The 13,675-nt window shown below is 37.5% G+C and overlaps 1 protein-coding gene across 3 annotated transcripts in view; it reads left to right on the plus strand.

Moving 5' to 3' along the window:
- Positions 1–4,238, plus strand: part of LOC139741209 (UTP--glucose-1-phosphate uridylyltransferase-like) — a 38,126-nt gene extending 33,888 nt beyond the window's left edge. For all 3 annotated transcript variants that reach the window (XM_071651801.1, XM_071651799.1, XM_071651800.1), the window contains exons 13-15: positions 490–653; positions 2,762–2,866; positions 4,047–4,238. In XM_071651801.1, coding sequence (XP_071507902.1) covers positions 490–653; positions 2,762–2,866; positions 4,047–4,154 — 377 coding nt within the window. In that variant the 3' untranslated portion in view covers positions 4,155–4,238. The remainder of the gene's footprint in view (positions 1–489; positions 654–2,761; positions 2,867–4,046) is intronic.
- Positions 4,239–13,675: the final 9,437 nt, after the last annotated feature.

Below are 13,675 nucleotides of genomic sequence, written 5' to 3' on the forward strand. Positions count from 1 at the left end.
TGTTACTATTTCCCATACTTCCCAAATGGGATCTGGACAAATGGTTCTGTTTTGTGTATATGAGTCACGTGCTTTAAAGAGTAAATTGATGTATAATGTCAAGTATATTTTCATGACGAATTTGCAAAGTTATGTGTAGAACATACAGCAAGGCTTATATGCTTCAAGTGTTTTTCCTGTAATATTTAGGAGTGACATAGTGAATACAATGAGGTAATTCTCCTAGATCTGATGATCTTTTAACAGTGAGGTTCTCCTGTAGAGTATATAATAGTCATGAAGTTAGACTCCCTTTCTATAGTTCAGCTAACAAATCAGATGCCAGACTTTACTATTGTTTACAATTTTGCTTTTTCCTGTTGAGTTTGTAAACATCACTTTTGTAAACATCGGGTAAAGCATGATAGAAATGCCTGAAACACTCCCTCTTCACTATAGCAGTGAGTGAATGTCAATGTGTCGTGGTAATCTGCCTGTCACGCTTCCCAGGTATCAACGTCCCACGGAGTCGCTTCCTGCCGGTGAAGAAGACCCAGGACCTGCTGCTCATCATGTCAAACCTTTACACCCTCAAGTCCGGCACGCTGATGATGAGTCCTCTCCGCCAGTTCCCCACCACACCCATCATCAAGCTTGGCACCCAATTTGACAAGGTTTGGGCCAGGCCACAGAGTTATTCTTGTGTTCTTATGAAACTCAATGTGATAAATGGTTATCATGATAAACTCACAATTAGTATGCATGGTACTATTTGTAATTATGATAGTAATAGGAGTATTGTTTTATTGGAAGAAGTTGGCATCATGTCGGTCCTTGAGTAAAATTTAAAAAATGCCATGCTGAAGAGAGAAATATAAACATTAAGGGTTTGGGCAAGGCCACTCAGTTACTCTTGTGTTCTAGGAAAGTCAGTGTGATAAATAGATAGGATACTGTATAAGCTGTTGTTTCCGGGTACAGATATTTTCGCGAATAAGGAGGTCAAGGACATTGTAGAGGGAATTTTTTTTTTTTTTTTTGAGAATTGATACCGAGGCTATTGTAAATGCATGATTGTCCTAGCACATTTTCATGTGTCATTCAATTTGTGTTCCAGCAGCAACCTTTGCAAAAATAACAGCTTAGTAGTAAGCCATGGTATGCATGCATGATTTTTTTTGTTTTATTATTATTATGATAGTGGATCAGGTAATGCCAGGAGGAGTTAATGGCTATTTGATGAAATTTTCAGGAAGTCCATACACAAGAAATAAGTGTAGACATAACATAAGAATAATAGAATAAGGATGTAATTGATGACACAAGAAAAAAATGGAAAGTATTTCATTTTTAAGTTAAAGCTATCATTTGCCAAGTAACTGAAAGCAACAGTTAAAGACATGTACAGGTACTATGTTTAGTTATATATGTTGTTTTGGAAGTGACTGGGTGAGGAATATATTACTGTATGCAGATACTCCCTTAGAGAAATCATTATTGTTATGCCACAATATATGAGCAGTCTGTCCAGTTTAAGCAACTATCATTGATATAAGTTTATGAAATACACCTACTTACTGGTGTCTTTGATGTTGGGGATAACACCAAATTTTCTACAGGGTAAATCTCCGTGTATAGGCCTATACTGTATTATGCTACAACAAAATATTTGTATGCATCATGAAAGTAGGGTTACGTTTTGCTCCCTGTGAAACACCAGAGCATGCTGTTGCCCAATCAGACACTTATACGATATTACAGGGTTCGAAATTGGCGATGGTCCGCTGGCCATTGGCCACCCAAAATCATGTCGGACTAGCTAAAAATCATAAAATTCTGAAGTAGCTAGTCCGTCTGGCTAGCCAAAATATTGCTTCAGTGTCAAAATTGATTCTAAGTAGTCAGCCTGGCTAGTTAAAAAAAAAAGTTAAGTGCGACCCCTGTATTGTATACTCTATTGGTGATATTCAAGGAAGTTCAAAATCCATGATACGAGGCATGGTGGTACATTTGATATGGTTGATTTATGAGAGAATGTGGTGTGATCTATACCAAATCTAAGGCATTTGAAAATCTGTGTGAAGTAGGACAGAGGTTGAATGTGTATACTGAGGCATCTGACTTTGCCTGTGTTAAAGTCAGATGTGTGCACCACCCAGAGAGAAAAGGTGAATTGTGATTAGGAATTTGTTTTCCAGAGTATTCAAAGAATCTTTTCAATCGAAGCATTTCTTCTCATTCATTTGATTGTTTGTTGAAATTCTTGGAAAACTGTGTAATCTTATTCTTGTAAACTGATTGCAAGATTTGCCAGTGAAACCATAGCCTATGTATGTTCTCAAACATTCAGCTTCAACATATACTATGACATGTTGTTCACTGCTGAATTCTAGCTGTCTGGATTTTGCTCACTCATGGAGTCTGGGTCAGTGATACAGCTTGCTCTGTAGCACTGACTCACAAAGCGGAATGGACTCAGTGCAGTACCTAAACCTGTCTGTCTGTATTAAATGTGAGACATACCGATACCACAAATTCTGACATACTTTCTTATGTTGATCAAGTCCTTATGACCGTCTGTTGGAAACAAAACAAAAAATCCCCCCCCCCCCCAAAAAAAAAAAAAAATCAAAAACAAAAACAGAAAAACAACTGTCCTTGTTCATTTAACACTACCTGGGGGGGTCAGACATGGGCTGTTGTAAAAGGTTGTTGGGTGTCAAATACCTTCATATCCTCTCAGTGCTGACATTCATTTCTTATGTAATCTTGTTTCCTGCAGGTCCGAGACTTCTTGAAGAGATTTGCGAGCATCCCAAATCTTCTGGAACTGGATCACCTGACAGTATCAGGTGATGTAACCTTTGGCAAAGGTGTCGTACTCAAGGTTAGTCCATTGGCTTGAAACTTCCCATGTTTGTGTGTTTAAGGCGTTTGTTTTGTATGAGGTGTTTGTTTAAATTTTGTTTTGATCTCAGGCTGAGGCACGCATTATCTGAAGTAGTCATTCAAGGAATCCTGATATCCTCTGTTCTTTTAAGAATGCTGAGCAGTTTTCTCCACATGTCCCAATTAACTGATGAAAATGAAGCAAAACAAACAAACAAATAAACCCTGAAGCAATTTTATTATAAATTTTAAGGATAATATTTATAAATCACATGACACTCTTAAACAGCACAATCAGGTTTCGAAAATCCTTGACAGCCCTAGACAGTCTTTGAAGTGAGCTTTGTGTAAGTTATACAAGATAATGTGGCTTGAGGAGATTGTACCAATATCTTGCTATTGTTGTTGTTTTTTCTTATATTTTTTCCATTAGTTATTCTAATTTGCAAAGTTTGTCTCTCTGTGCCTTTGCTGCCTTCACACTTTCCTCATAAGACTTTTGTGTGTGAACTTTCAGAAGATAGCCCTGTGTGTCCTCAGCATGCAGGTTTTTTTGAGAGAGCAAAATGAAGCAAATAGCTTTTAGGCATGTGAACAGTGTGAAGGGAAGAATGCCTGGCTTATCAGCGCAATGTATGGCTAGGCTATGGTCACAACACATCCCCCCCCCCCCCTCCAAAAAAAACCCAACCCCCCCCCCCACCCCCCGAAAAAACACTTAAATACAGCCAGCTTGGTAGCTGGGCAACGACTTTAATAGAGTTTTTACCTGATGCCCAAAACACGCTTGCTGTCCGTGTGGCAACCGCCCAGGCGCCAACCTAATCGAACCGTTGAGCAAGGTTGAAATGGTAATGGGCATATGCCACCTCCCTGATCAATAGATCCCCTGATTTTGCCAAACACCGTGCAGACAGCAAATCTTCTGCTCACCTCTCTGAATTGCGACCAAAGCACTAATTTGAGTGTAGACTGACTGCCTCTTTCTGCAAAATTTTCTTTTTGGTTGAGATAAGATATTTTAGACTACCCCCCCCCCCCCTTTCACTAGTTGACAAGTCTAATAAAGACCTGTTTCTGTTTCATCCTGCCATGTCATGATGCATCTGTCTCTTTCACTGTGGTTACATTACTTTATCAAGAAAATTTTAAAAAGTCTTTGCTATTCTTCTTACCAGGGCACAGTCATCATCATCGCCAACCATGGAGAACGAATCGACATACCACCTGGGGCACTGCTAGAGAACAAAATAGTTTCCGGAAACTTGAGAATCCTGGACCACTGAAAAGTCATCAATATATCAGAGATTCTATCACATTTTTTTTCCGTTGTGATGTAAAATGTGTACATACCTAATTCATGTCTGAAATAGACCAGCCAATTTTATTGTTTGAATGCAGTTCATTTCTGTGTGAGGGAGTTTCTACTGCAAGTCAAGTAGGATATGAATTTGGAAAAAGCAAGTTGTGAATTTTACAGAAACTCACAAAAACTTACAAAAAAGGATGAAGTGCTGACTTTTGAATTGCCAAATTCAACTGAACCTCTTTACACTGTTGGCTGTCGACAGGCTATAGATATATTGATTGTGACTCAACTGTGAAATCTTGATTCTATGCTTGGCTTTGCAGTCTGTTGTTTGGTTATCATAATGCATCGTAGACGGTGTTCTGGGTTTCTGTGATCTTCCATGTTGGAGGCATAATAATAACAAGAATTATTTTGATTCTGTGATGGTGTGCGTGAAGTAAATCTCATTTCTCCAGTGCCAATTTACTGCTGCTTGGGAATTACATTGTACTGAACTCTGTGATGTAGAGCATGGGAAGTAGGAAGCCCAATATGAGTCACTGTCAGCCAGGAGGAAATAGAATGTGATGTGAAATACTTGTTATTGTTGTCAACAGGCCTTCCCTTATTCTTCCAAAATCAGGCATTAAATCTGAGTCTTGAAGTGGATATATTTGCCTGAGTAATTTCTCATTCTTGGCAAAGTAAGAAATTTCGAGTGTTTTTAATTCTGTGGAATCAGGACGTTAATAACTGGAACATATGGCATTCAGAAAAAAGAAATTGCACTAGCTTCTGGTTGCGCGAAATGCACAAAAATTTCCGCTTTAACAGTATTTTTTTTTTCCTGTAGGATTGCCAATAAGACTATTTTCAAAATATATCTTGACTACCATTTGATATTGATGAAGAACATTGCTCTGGCTGTTTTGGTTTCTTTGATATGTATTGTCTGTAACAAATGACATTGATGAGAAGGGTTGAATGGGTTCCCAGTGTGCTGCTTCTTCCTGTAAAAACCAATATGTTATCAAGAGTGAATTCACAGTTGTTTGTTCAGGACTCTTGATTTTGATGACCCACGTTTGTGGGGTAGAGTTGAACTGAGAGCACACTAAAACCCCCATGTACTTTACATTGACAATCCTTATTCTGTCCATTACAAGTCTGATTGTTGACCAACAAAAATGCTTCTAAATGTAGGGCTATATTTGGTCTTTTTCACCACAACTAATCAACTGCCACCAGCATAGTTGGATAAGGAGATGTGTGTATATATATGCATACTATGTATCAATGATCAACACTAACTTTTTTTTTGTGGTGCCCCATTAGGATCACTAGAATCTATTAATTTGAAATTTTGGTGGTCTGAAATAAAAGGAAATTTGAAAGATTCATTTAGAATTTTAATTGCCCCCTAAGGCCACCAAAAGGTAGCCGCCTTGGAAATTTGGTGGCCCGACATAATTCTAAACCCCCAGGCCACCGCTAACATTAAGTCCTGATATACTTATGTGTGTGTGTATATATTATATATATGAATATATGCACACATGTAAAGTAGAGATAAATCAGTAAAATAACATAAGTGAGTGACAAATAGTATCATGGTAAAAATCTTTCTCCAGTCTTAGTTGGTAAATTCTTCCGACAAGTCATCTTTCGGTGTTGTCAAGATTTGCTGTTGCCACAGAGCTACCACGGTAAATACCAGACATCATGTTTTTCATGATTATAGGCAGCAGTCTTTTTACAAGGTTAATCATGGCTTGTAAGAATGTTAGGTAGCTGGCAGTACTTGCATTGATGTTCTTGTTCTTTGCCCCATCTTTTAGATAACTCAGACCTCATTGTGCAAAGCATGTTCTTGTTCTTTGCCCCATCTTTTAGATAACCCAGACCTCATTGTGCAAAACATGTTCTTATTCTTTGCCCCATCTTTTAGATAACTCAGACCTCATTGTGCAAAACATTGAGCATAAAGCAAGTCCAGATGTTTTAGCTGTAAAAAAAACTTTAACCATGTCACAGCCAAGGCCAAGAGCATCATACCGTTGGCGATCATCCAAACTGTTGTGTGCAGTTTTTGCGTAAGAATGGCATTTCGAGATAATCGCTTTTGAAGTTTACCCATTTTTTCGATTATGATTGCTCTACTCTTATGTCTGGCACTTTCAGTCATTTTTGTAATACATAAGAGTGTAATTCTTACTCTTACGTGTGATGTATTCATCGAATTCTATTGTTAGGAATTACGCAAGAAATCGCAAGAGATCTATATGTATGTTCTTTTCAGTTTGCGAAGACCGTAGTCATTTACCATGTATACAACAGTTTTGTTGACCGCACGCACTGCACTTGCGGTCAACAAACCGTCGTATATCACTATGATTATGCGCAAAGTCAATGCGCCCGATATACGACGGTTCGTTGGCCGTGTGCACTGTGTTTGCTGTCATCCAAACCGTCGTATGTAGGAGAGGACAGCGTATCGCTGTGTTTAACACGCGTGCCCAAGCTGCACGCGCCTATGGGGAAATGAACAAAATGAAATTACGTGACTCTATAAATGTGATAATTACACAAAAATTACATCAAGTCAGAAACTGAAAATTTCACAATATGTATAACGGAATGTCTACTATCGAAATGACTGAAAATCTCAAAATTTTGAAAATTTGACCGAAAATGGGGATATACGATGGTCGGATGACCACCAAGGATATATGAGAGCAGTGTACAGTAACAGTAACAATGCCACTGGCATTTTAAGATTGAGTTTCAGAGTGTTGATCTGAAGCAGTTGATAGACCCCATTTTTGATGACCGTTTATGCCTGAAGTAATGGCTGCAGTGTTCTCTGTTCAAGGTGGTCACAGATTTGTGTATTCTCGTTCTTCACATAGTGGTGACTCCTCAAGGAGTTAAACTCTGAAGGAGTTATCTGTTCTCTGACCGTTGAATTCCATAAAACATATAGTTCCATCACATTATCTGGGAATTCACATACAGTATTATCATAGTGATAACAATAGTTCAATTAATACTATCAGTAGTAATAATGATAAAATTCATAATAATTACACCTATTATAACAAAGATGTGAGATGTTACAGTCAGTATCAGTAAAGATCTACAAGAATGACAACAAACAAATTTCTCAGAAGTGTTTTATTTTCTCCATTCGAAAAGGTTGGATGTTCTTCAATAATGTGTGCATGTAAGACATATTGTATTGAAGATAGACTCTGCCTTTTCCAGCATTGGTCAAATTATCGTCAAAGATCAATGATTTAACTAAAGTTCATTGTTAGGAAGTGATACGTGCAACAGTTAATAGAGTATCAGGAATGAATGATACAACTTGGTGTTAGTGAAAACAGGTAAATTTTTCTGGATTAGTTTGTTCTGCTGTTGCTAGGATAAAATTGCAGTGTTGACACACGTATTGGGGTCAGAGGTTAAGATTATTTGTAGAATGGAATAGACAAGCTTGGCAAAGACAAATATGCAAATCAGACTTTTCAAAATTAATGGATAATAACTAAGAAGATAAGTAGAAGGCATATCAGTCCATGTCACAACATCCAATTTAGTGGGTTTCATGGTCATATATTACTTTTGAGTTACTCATTCTACTAAGATTTTATATTCTGTGAAGTGGAAATTTTCATATGAGTAAATTTTCATGTGAATATTGTTGCACTCCATCGGTAGGATAAATTTTACATGTTTTTGACTCTACAGAATCAAAAAGTACAGGAGTATTACATACATCAAGCAAAATAGTTTTGTGCTATTTTCAAGCTAGTAAAATGCTACACAAAATTCTGTGAAAATTTCTACACTGCAAAAATATTCACTTTTACATTATAGTGTGCGCAAAAATGAAAAAGTATACAAGGGAATGGGATCCCTATCCCCAAGAATGCTGGACTGTGTGGGATATGTGTGTATGTTTGTGTGTGTACATACATATGTGTGTGTTTGCATTTGTGAGTGTGTGTGTGTGTGTGTGTGTGTGTGCGGTTCTTAATCATTGGCAAGCAATGCCCCAAACTTCTCACGACTGAAACAGCATGTGATGATCATTAGGATGTGCATTATTATTATTTTTTTTTGGGGGGGGGATGGGGTGAGGGAAGGATGGAGGTCAAAGGAATGGCCTCTAGGACAATTCTTTGTCCCGTATAAGCTGTAATTTTTGCGAGGGTTTAATCACAGTCCGATCGCGAATTCTTCAACACGCAAAAATGTCGCATTGAGCTGAGGTAATACTGCATTTAAGATACCTTTGGTTTCAATTTGCGAAAACAACTTCTTGAGAAAATGTCTGTGACCTCCTCATTCGCGAAAATATCTGTGCGCGAAAATAACAGCTTATAAAGTACTTATATGACGGGATGGGGTCACTGAAAGGTTTCTATTTCCCTCTTGTCTTCATCCCTTCATGCTCTGTAAGTCTTTTAAGAGACCCAAATATTCATGCAGATTTTGACATTTTGGGAGTTGTTATTGATATGAAAAGGTGATTTGTCATTATTTATGCTCATTCTGGGCAGTTAAAATTCTGCAGTACCACAACATTACTCTGAAAGGCCAAATGTTTTTTGAAATATTCTGTAGAGACTAATTCTATTAGAACATTGTCTTTTTATGTTCTGAAAGAGAAGGTATACAAGAGAAGCCTTAGAACTTTTCATATTTATCGCAAATTATGAGCTTAAGAGCAATTAAGAATTTTGGGGCATTTGTAGATTTGATAGTACTACATATGAACAAGTACCAGTATACCACATGTACAAATTTTTGATGTTGCAGTGTGCACCGGGGAGGGGAGAGCTCCATGGCATTCTACTACTCTATGACCATGTGATGATGCTGATGTTAGACTGGTGAAGAAAGAGGAAGACTCACCTTTTATTGGGACCATTTTTTTTCTTTTGCTTTGTTATTGGATATCACAGCCATTTCAAAACCAATTTTCTTCAAATAAAATTTTAAACTTGTAGAAGAATTGTATGCTCTTTATAATTTCATATTAAATGATTTCTTATTAGCTCAAAAAAGTTAAAGTCTGAATCTTCATCTCAACCAAAAATGTGTCATCTTTTTAACTTTGAATTCTGCTCTTGATGAAGATTCAGAAGGGCCACGCCTTCTTACTATCACATTCAATGGAGAAATGCATGGAAGACCTGCATTTCCTAGTTCTGATTTCATGATAAAAGTAATTGAACAGGCTTTCCATGTTCTGTAACTGACACTCCTGTTGTTCATAGTCTCAGTGCCACATATAGGCAAGGAAATAGTCCTGACAGTAGTGATCATACAAATAATGTCAATGTTAATGATAACAATAATGATAATGATTAAATATTATTATTATTATTATTATTATTATTATTATTATTATTATTATTATTATTATTAATATCATTATTATTATTATTATTATTAGTAGTAGTAGTAGTAGTAGTATTGTTGTTGTTATCATTATCATTATCATTTTTATTATTATAACAATGATAATTATGGTGCTTTATACAGGCATTTCTAAGTGCACTGGCATTATTCATATGAGAAAACTAGTAAGCACTTAACATAATGACAATGCAAAACCAAAGTAATAGTGACAAAATAAGATTTTCAAAAAATACACATTAATGAGGGCATTAATAAGAATCACCCACACAAGTAGGCCTACCTGTTTCAAGGTGCAGAGTGTGGGTAATTATACTAACACCCAAACAAAATAATGTGTATTCTTTGTAGATATCATAAAATGATAATGCAGACTCTTGTCGTCCAAAGAATTTCAAATGCAGGCATTTTAAACTCTGCGGCAACCATTTTCTTGAATAACTGAAATGACAAAATCTTGCCCTGTCACTATCATGACATAAAAATAATAATGACTGGTCATTGTACTTTACTATACGATGGGTAGCATGCAAACTTATGTGTTAGGCAAAATAAATGCCTCTCAACAATTTATTTGCTTAGGATATGCTTCATCATTTTGTAAAATCAAATATGGCATGTACTCAAATGCTGTGGATGATTTTGGTGGATTCTCCGAGGAAACTGTCTGGTTCTTTGTTATTGTGGATCCAGCACTGAAGACAATGCCCCATGAGAATCTAACCTTAGTTCCTCTTAATGATTAAAAAAAAAATCTTTCCTTATTGAAAGGAAAAGAATGTGGCAAATAATAAGCACTAACCAGGTAAATGGCTCTCCATTCAGTTTGTACACAAAAGTTCACCAAATTGTCCTTATTCTCAAGAAAATTTTTCTGGTGTATGATTATAGAGTACAATATTAATTATTTTTTGTGTGTCCTCCTTAGTGGATCCATTCGGGGTCATCCCAGTAGACCGACACCCACGAGTCATACAGCCCACGAGTTCGACATTGAAAATAGGTCCATGAGTCATACAGCTCACGAGTCATACAGCCCATGAGTTCGACACAAGGCAAATAAAGCCCATGAGACCGACACTAAGTGAAAAGAGCCCACGAGTTCGACAGATACAACACGGCGCGTAATGTGTCGGCCTCGTGGGCCTTGTTGGCTTAGTGTCGAACTGATGGGCTGTATGACTCCTGAGCTGTATAACTCATGGGCTGTATGACTTGTGAGCTGTATGACTCTTGGGCTGTATGACTCGTGAGTGTCGGTCTCGTGACGTGCACCCGATAAATTCCGTCTGCACCAAAATATTTTAGAAAAATAAATTTCATAGAATTAGTGAAATTCCGGGTACAAAAGAGCTGCTAAACACCTATATCACACTGGGTTGCCAATTTGTCTTACTAAATTTTTACAATCCATAATTTTTGTTATGTATCCAATTCTTCCCCCCCTAAAAAAAACAACAACAACAAACAAACAAACAAACTTATCTACTTCTCTGAATTCATTATTTTCATACAAAGCAACATGATATCAGGTTGGAATTTCCCTTGAATTGGTGGGAACTGCATCATCCAATCCCTATGAACTTCAAGCACAGAAAAAAAAAAGAGACTCGCAGCCCTCGTTCCATGTGTGCGTTTAATACCTTTGCCATCATAAAAAGAAAAGAAAAGAAGAAATTGTGCAGACTTGAGGATTACATGCCCAAATACCATGGTATACGGTTCCAATATCAAAATGTATGCTTGGGTGTATATGAACCCTTATGTCTGGACACAAACAAGTATTTGACTACTGTTCGAGCAACTATATTACAATAACAAAGATCCAAATCAAATAATCGATAATCAATCCAGTTGTATGTATAACTACTTACATGACCAGCCAAGAAATGTTTGGATGAATGAATAATGATAATCTCAGTGGCGGATCCAAGGGGTGCTGGGGGGGGGGGGGGGGATGCACCAGGTTGGCGCCCCCTTTAATTTTTTTAAATAAAAGAAAGAAAAAAGACAAAATTCAGGGGAGCGCATGCGCCCCCTTTGTCTCCCCCACCCCTTTCCAGAATTCTTGGATCCACCCCTAAATCTCTTGATTCCTGCATGTTCGTTTAAATGAAACCATCTCTTGTCAAGTTAGGTATTTAGAATAATATATGCATTCCTGTAAGAAAGTTCGGAAAGGAAAGAAGCACATAATTATGGTGACTGATGATTTGATATCAGTAATTGAGAGGTATTTATGTCTTCGATTATCTATAGACCAACTATTAATCAAAACTTTATTTCTGTGCTTCAGGACTAAAGGACAAGACCTTAGTTACAGCTTATCTTTATTTCCGAAGTTGTGAAAAGTGGCCTAGTATTCGCGAACGAAAACAAATGACAGGATAATATATATGCGGAAAATCAAAATGATACTTACTCATATCTTCTCGTTTGCTATCAGTTTACATAATATGGGAAGGGGATATATCTCTGTCCCACCCAGATTTTCTCCTTTGGACAGGTAACAGGTAAGTACAACTCTTCGCAGAGTGGTCGCCATGGTTGATTAGTTGAATAAGCCTTTCCTGTTTGTGACATTTACTATACCCTCAAAAGGTGAAAACGGTAGACGGACAATAAGTGACAAGCTCAGGAAGTGGAGGGGGGAGGAACGACAAGGAAGAAATGATTTTATATAGGGAGGGAATCCGCTCGCTCATTATCCACCGTCACGTGATTTCAAAGTCTTCAAGTCTAGATTGTTGGCCTGATCCGGATTATTTCAATTAATTCACTCTTTTAGACACAAATATCTATGTGTGACTGAAGTGTTCGTACTACGTGGCTTCATTGCTTGTTCAGTGTTCTAGAGAGGGAGAGAGAGAAGGAGAGGTGCAAACAGATTTCTTCTCCTTGAAATGATAATGAGATGAGGGAACATGGGACGTGGTGTCTGCAACAAACCTGGTCAAGTCAGATGTTTCAGACTAGAAATCATAAAAGATTGTCCCCGTAAGTAAATCATAATAATAAACGGAAGTAAGTGAGCTGAATAGTTAAATATAACCCAAGGTAAACCCTTCTGCTCATTATGTTTACCTTCGACGTTTCTATTTTTATTTTTCCATCGGGTATCATTGTCTGAATTATAAATGTTACACGTTGATCCGATCAGCAAAGAATGAGATATTTTTCCTCTTGTGTAAGATCCTGAAAAAGCACTGCAAAATCACAGTGTTTACTTTCACAGTCGTCTCAAAGTGATTAAGTTAACCCTATAGAAAATTTTCTCAAGTAGTCCGATTATTTCTTCTTGCGATTCATTTGACATCGCTTGCTATGCGAAAATAGCCAAACCGTCTGCGTTTCCCCTTTGCTGTGATAAGGTATATACGCTATTTACAAATTATCACGAGGAAAATGTCAATATTTTTCATGACTCCGCCAAAGTTATTAACATAGTTTCGTATTCTAATTGAATCAGGTGACAAAATTTTGAGAGCAAAAGCAATTAAATCAAAATTTTTGTCTGCATGAGAAATGTGATCAAAGTTGCATTCATATAGCTAGTGATTCTTTCACTGTGGAAACTGATCTTCGGAAGATCGAAGTAAACTGGAATCCACCCCCATGCCCTTCCCCAGCTTCATTCCGGGGCTTCACTCCCCCGTCACGATAACAACCCTTAATTCAGGACACGAGAAACAATTACACACAAAACAAAAGGGAAAATTCTGACAGCATGCAATGATCCAATGAAAAGCAGGAAAGCGCTGAGTGAAGCACGCCTCATATGAACGCTTGTCAACACCACTGTTCATTGAATTCGACTTTGGTGGAAATGTCGAAGAGGAATCGAATAGAGAAGTGTGACACCCATTTCCCGCGCCACTGCCCTCATGATCAGACGACAGTACGACACTATAGGAGCGGAACGAAATTCAGTCTTACTGCTTGTATGGTCCAAGGTAATGATGATACATGTACCACTTTATTCGATGCCTCCGTTATGTCCATGCCGTGGGCCTCCACGTTACCTCCGTGTGCGTCTTATATCTAGAGACATAGACTTTTGTCTTTGCTTTAAAACCATTAAGACTTGTA

The sequence above is a fragment of the Diadema antillarum genome, unplaced genomic scaffold, assembly GCF_040938485.1.
Source record: "Diadema antillarum isolate AM-2024a unplaced genomic scaffold, OU_Dant_1.0 seq00000910_RagTag, whole genome shotgun sequence".
NCBI classification, from domain to species: Eukaryota; Metazoa; Echinodermata; class Echinoidea; order Diadematoida; family Diadematidae; genus Diadema; species Diadema antillarum.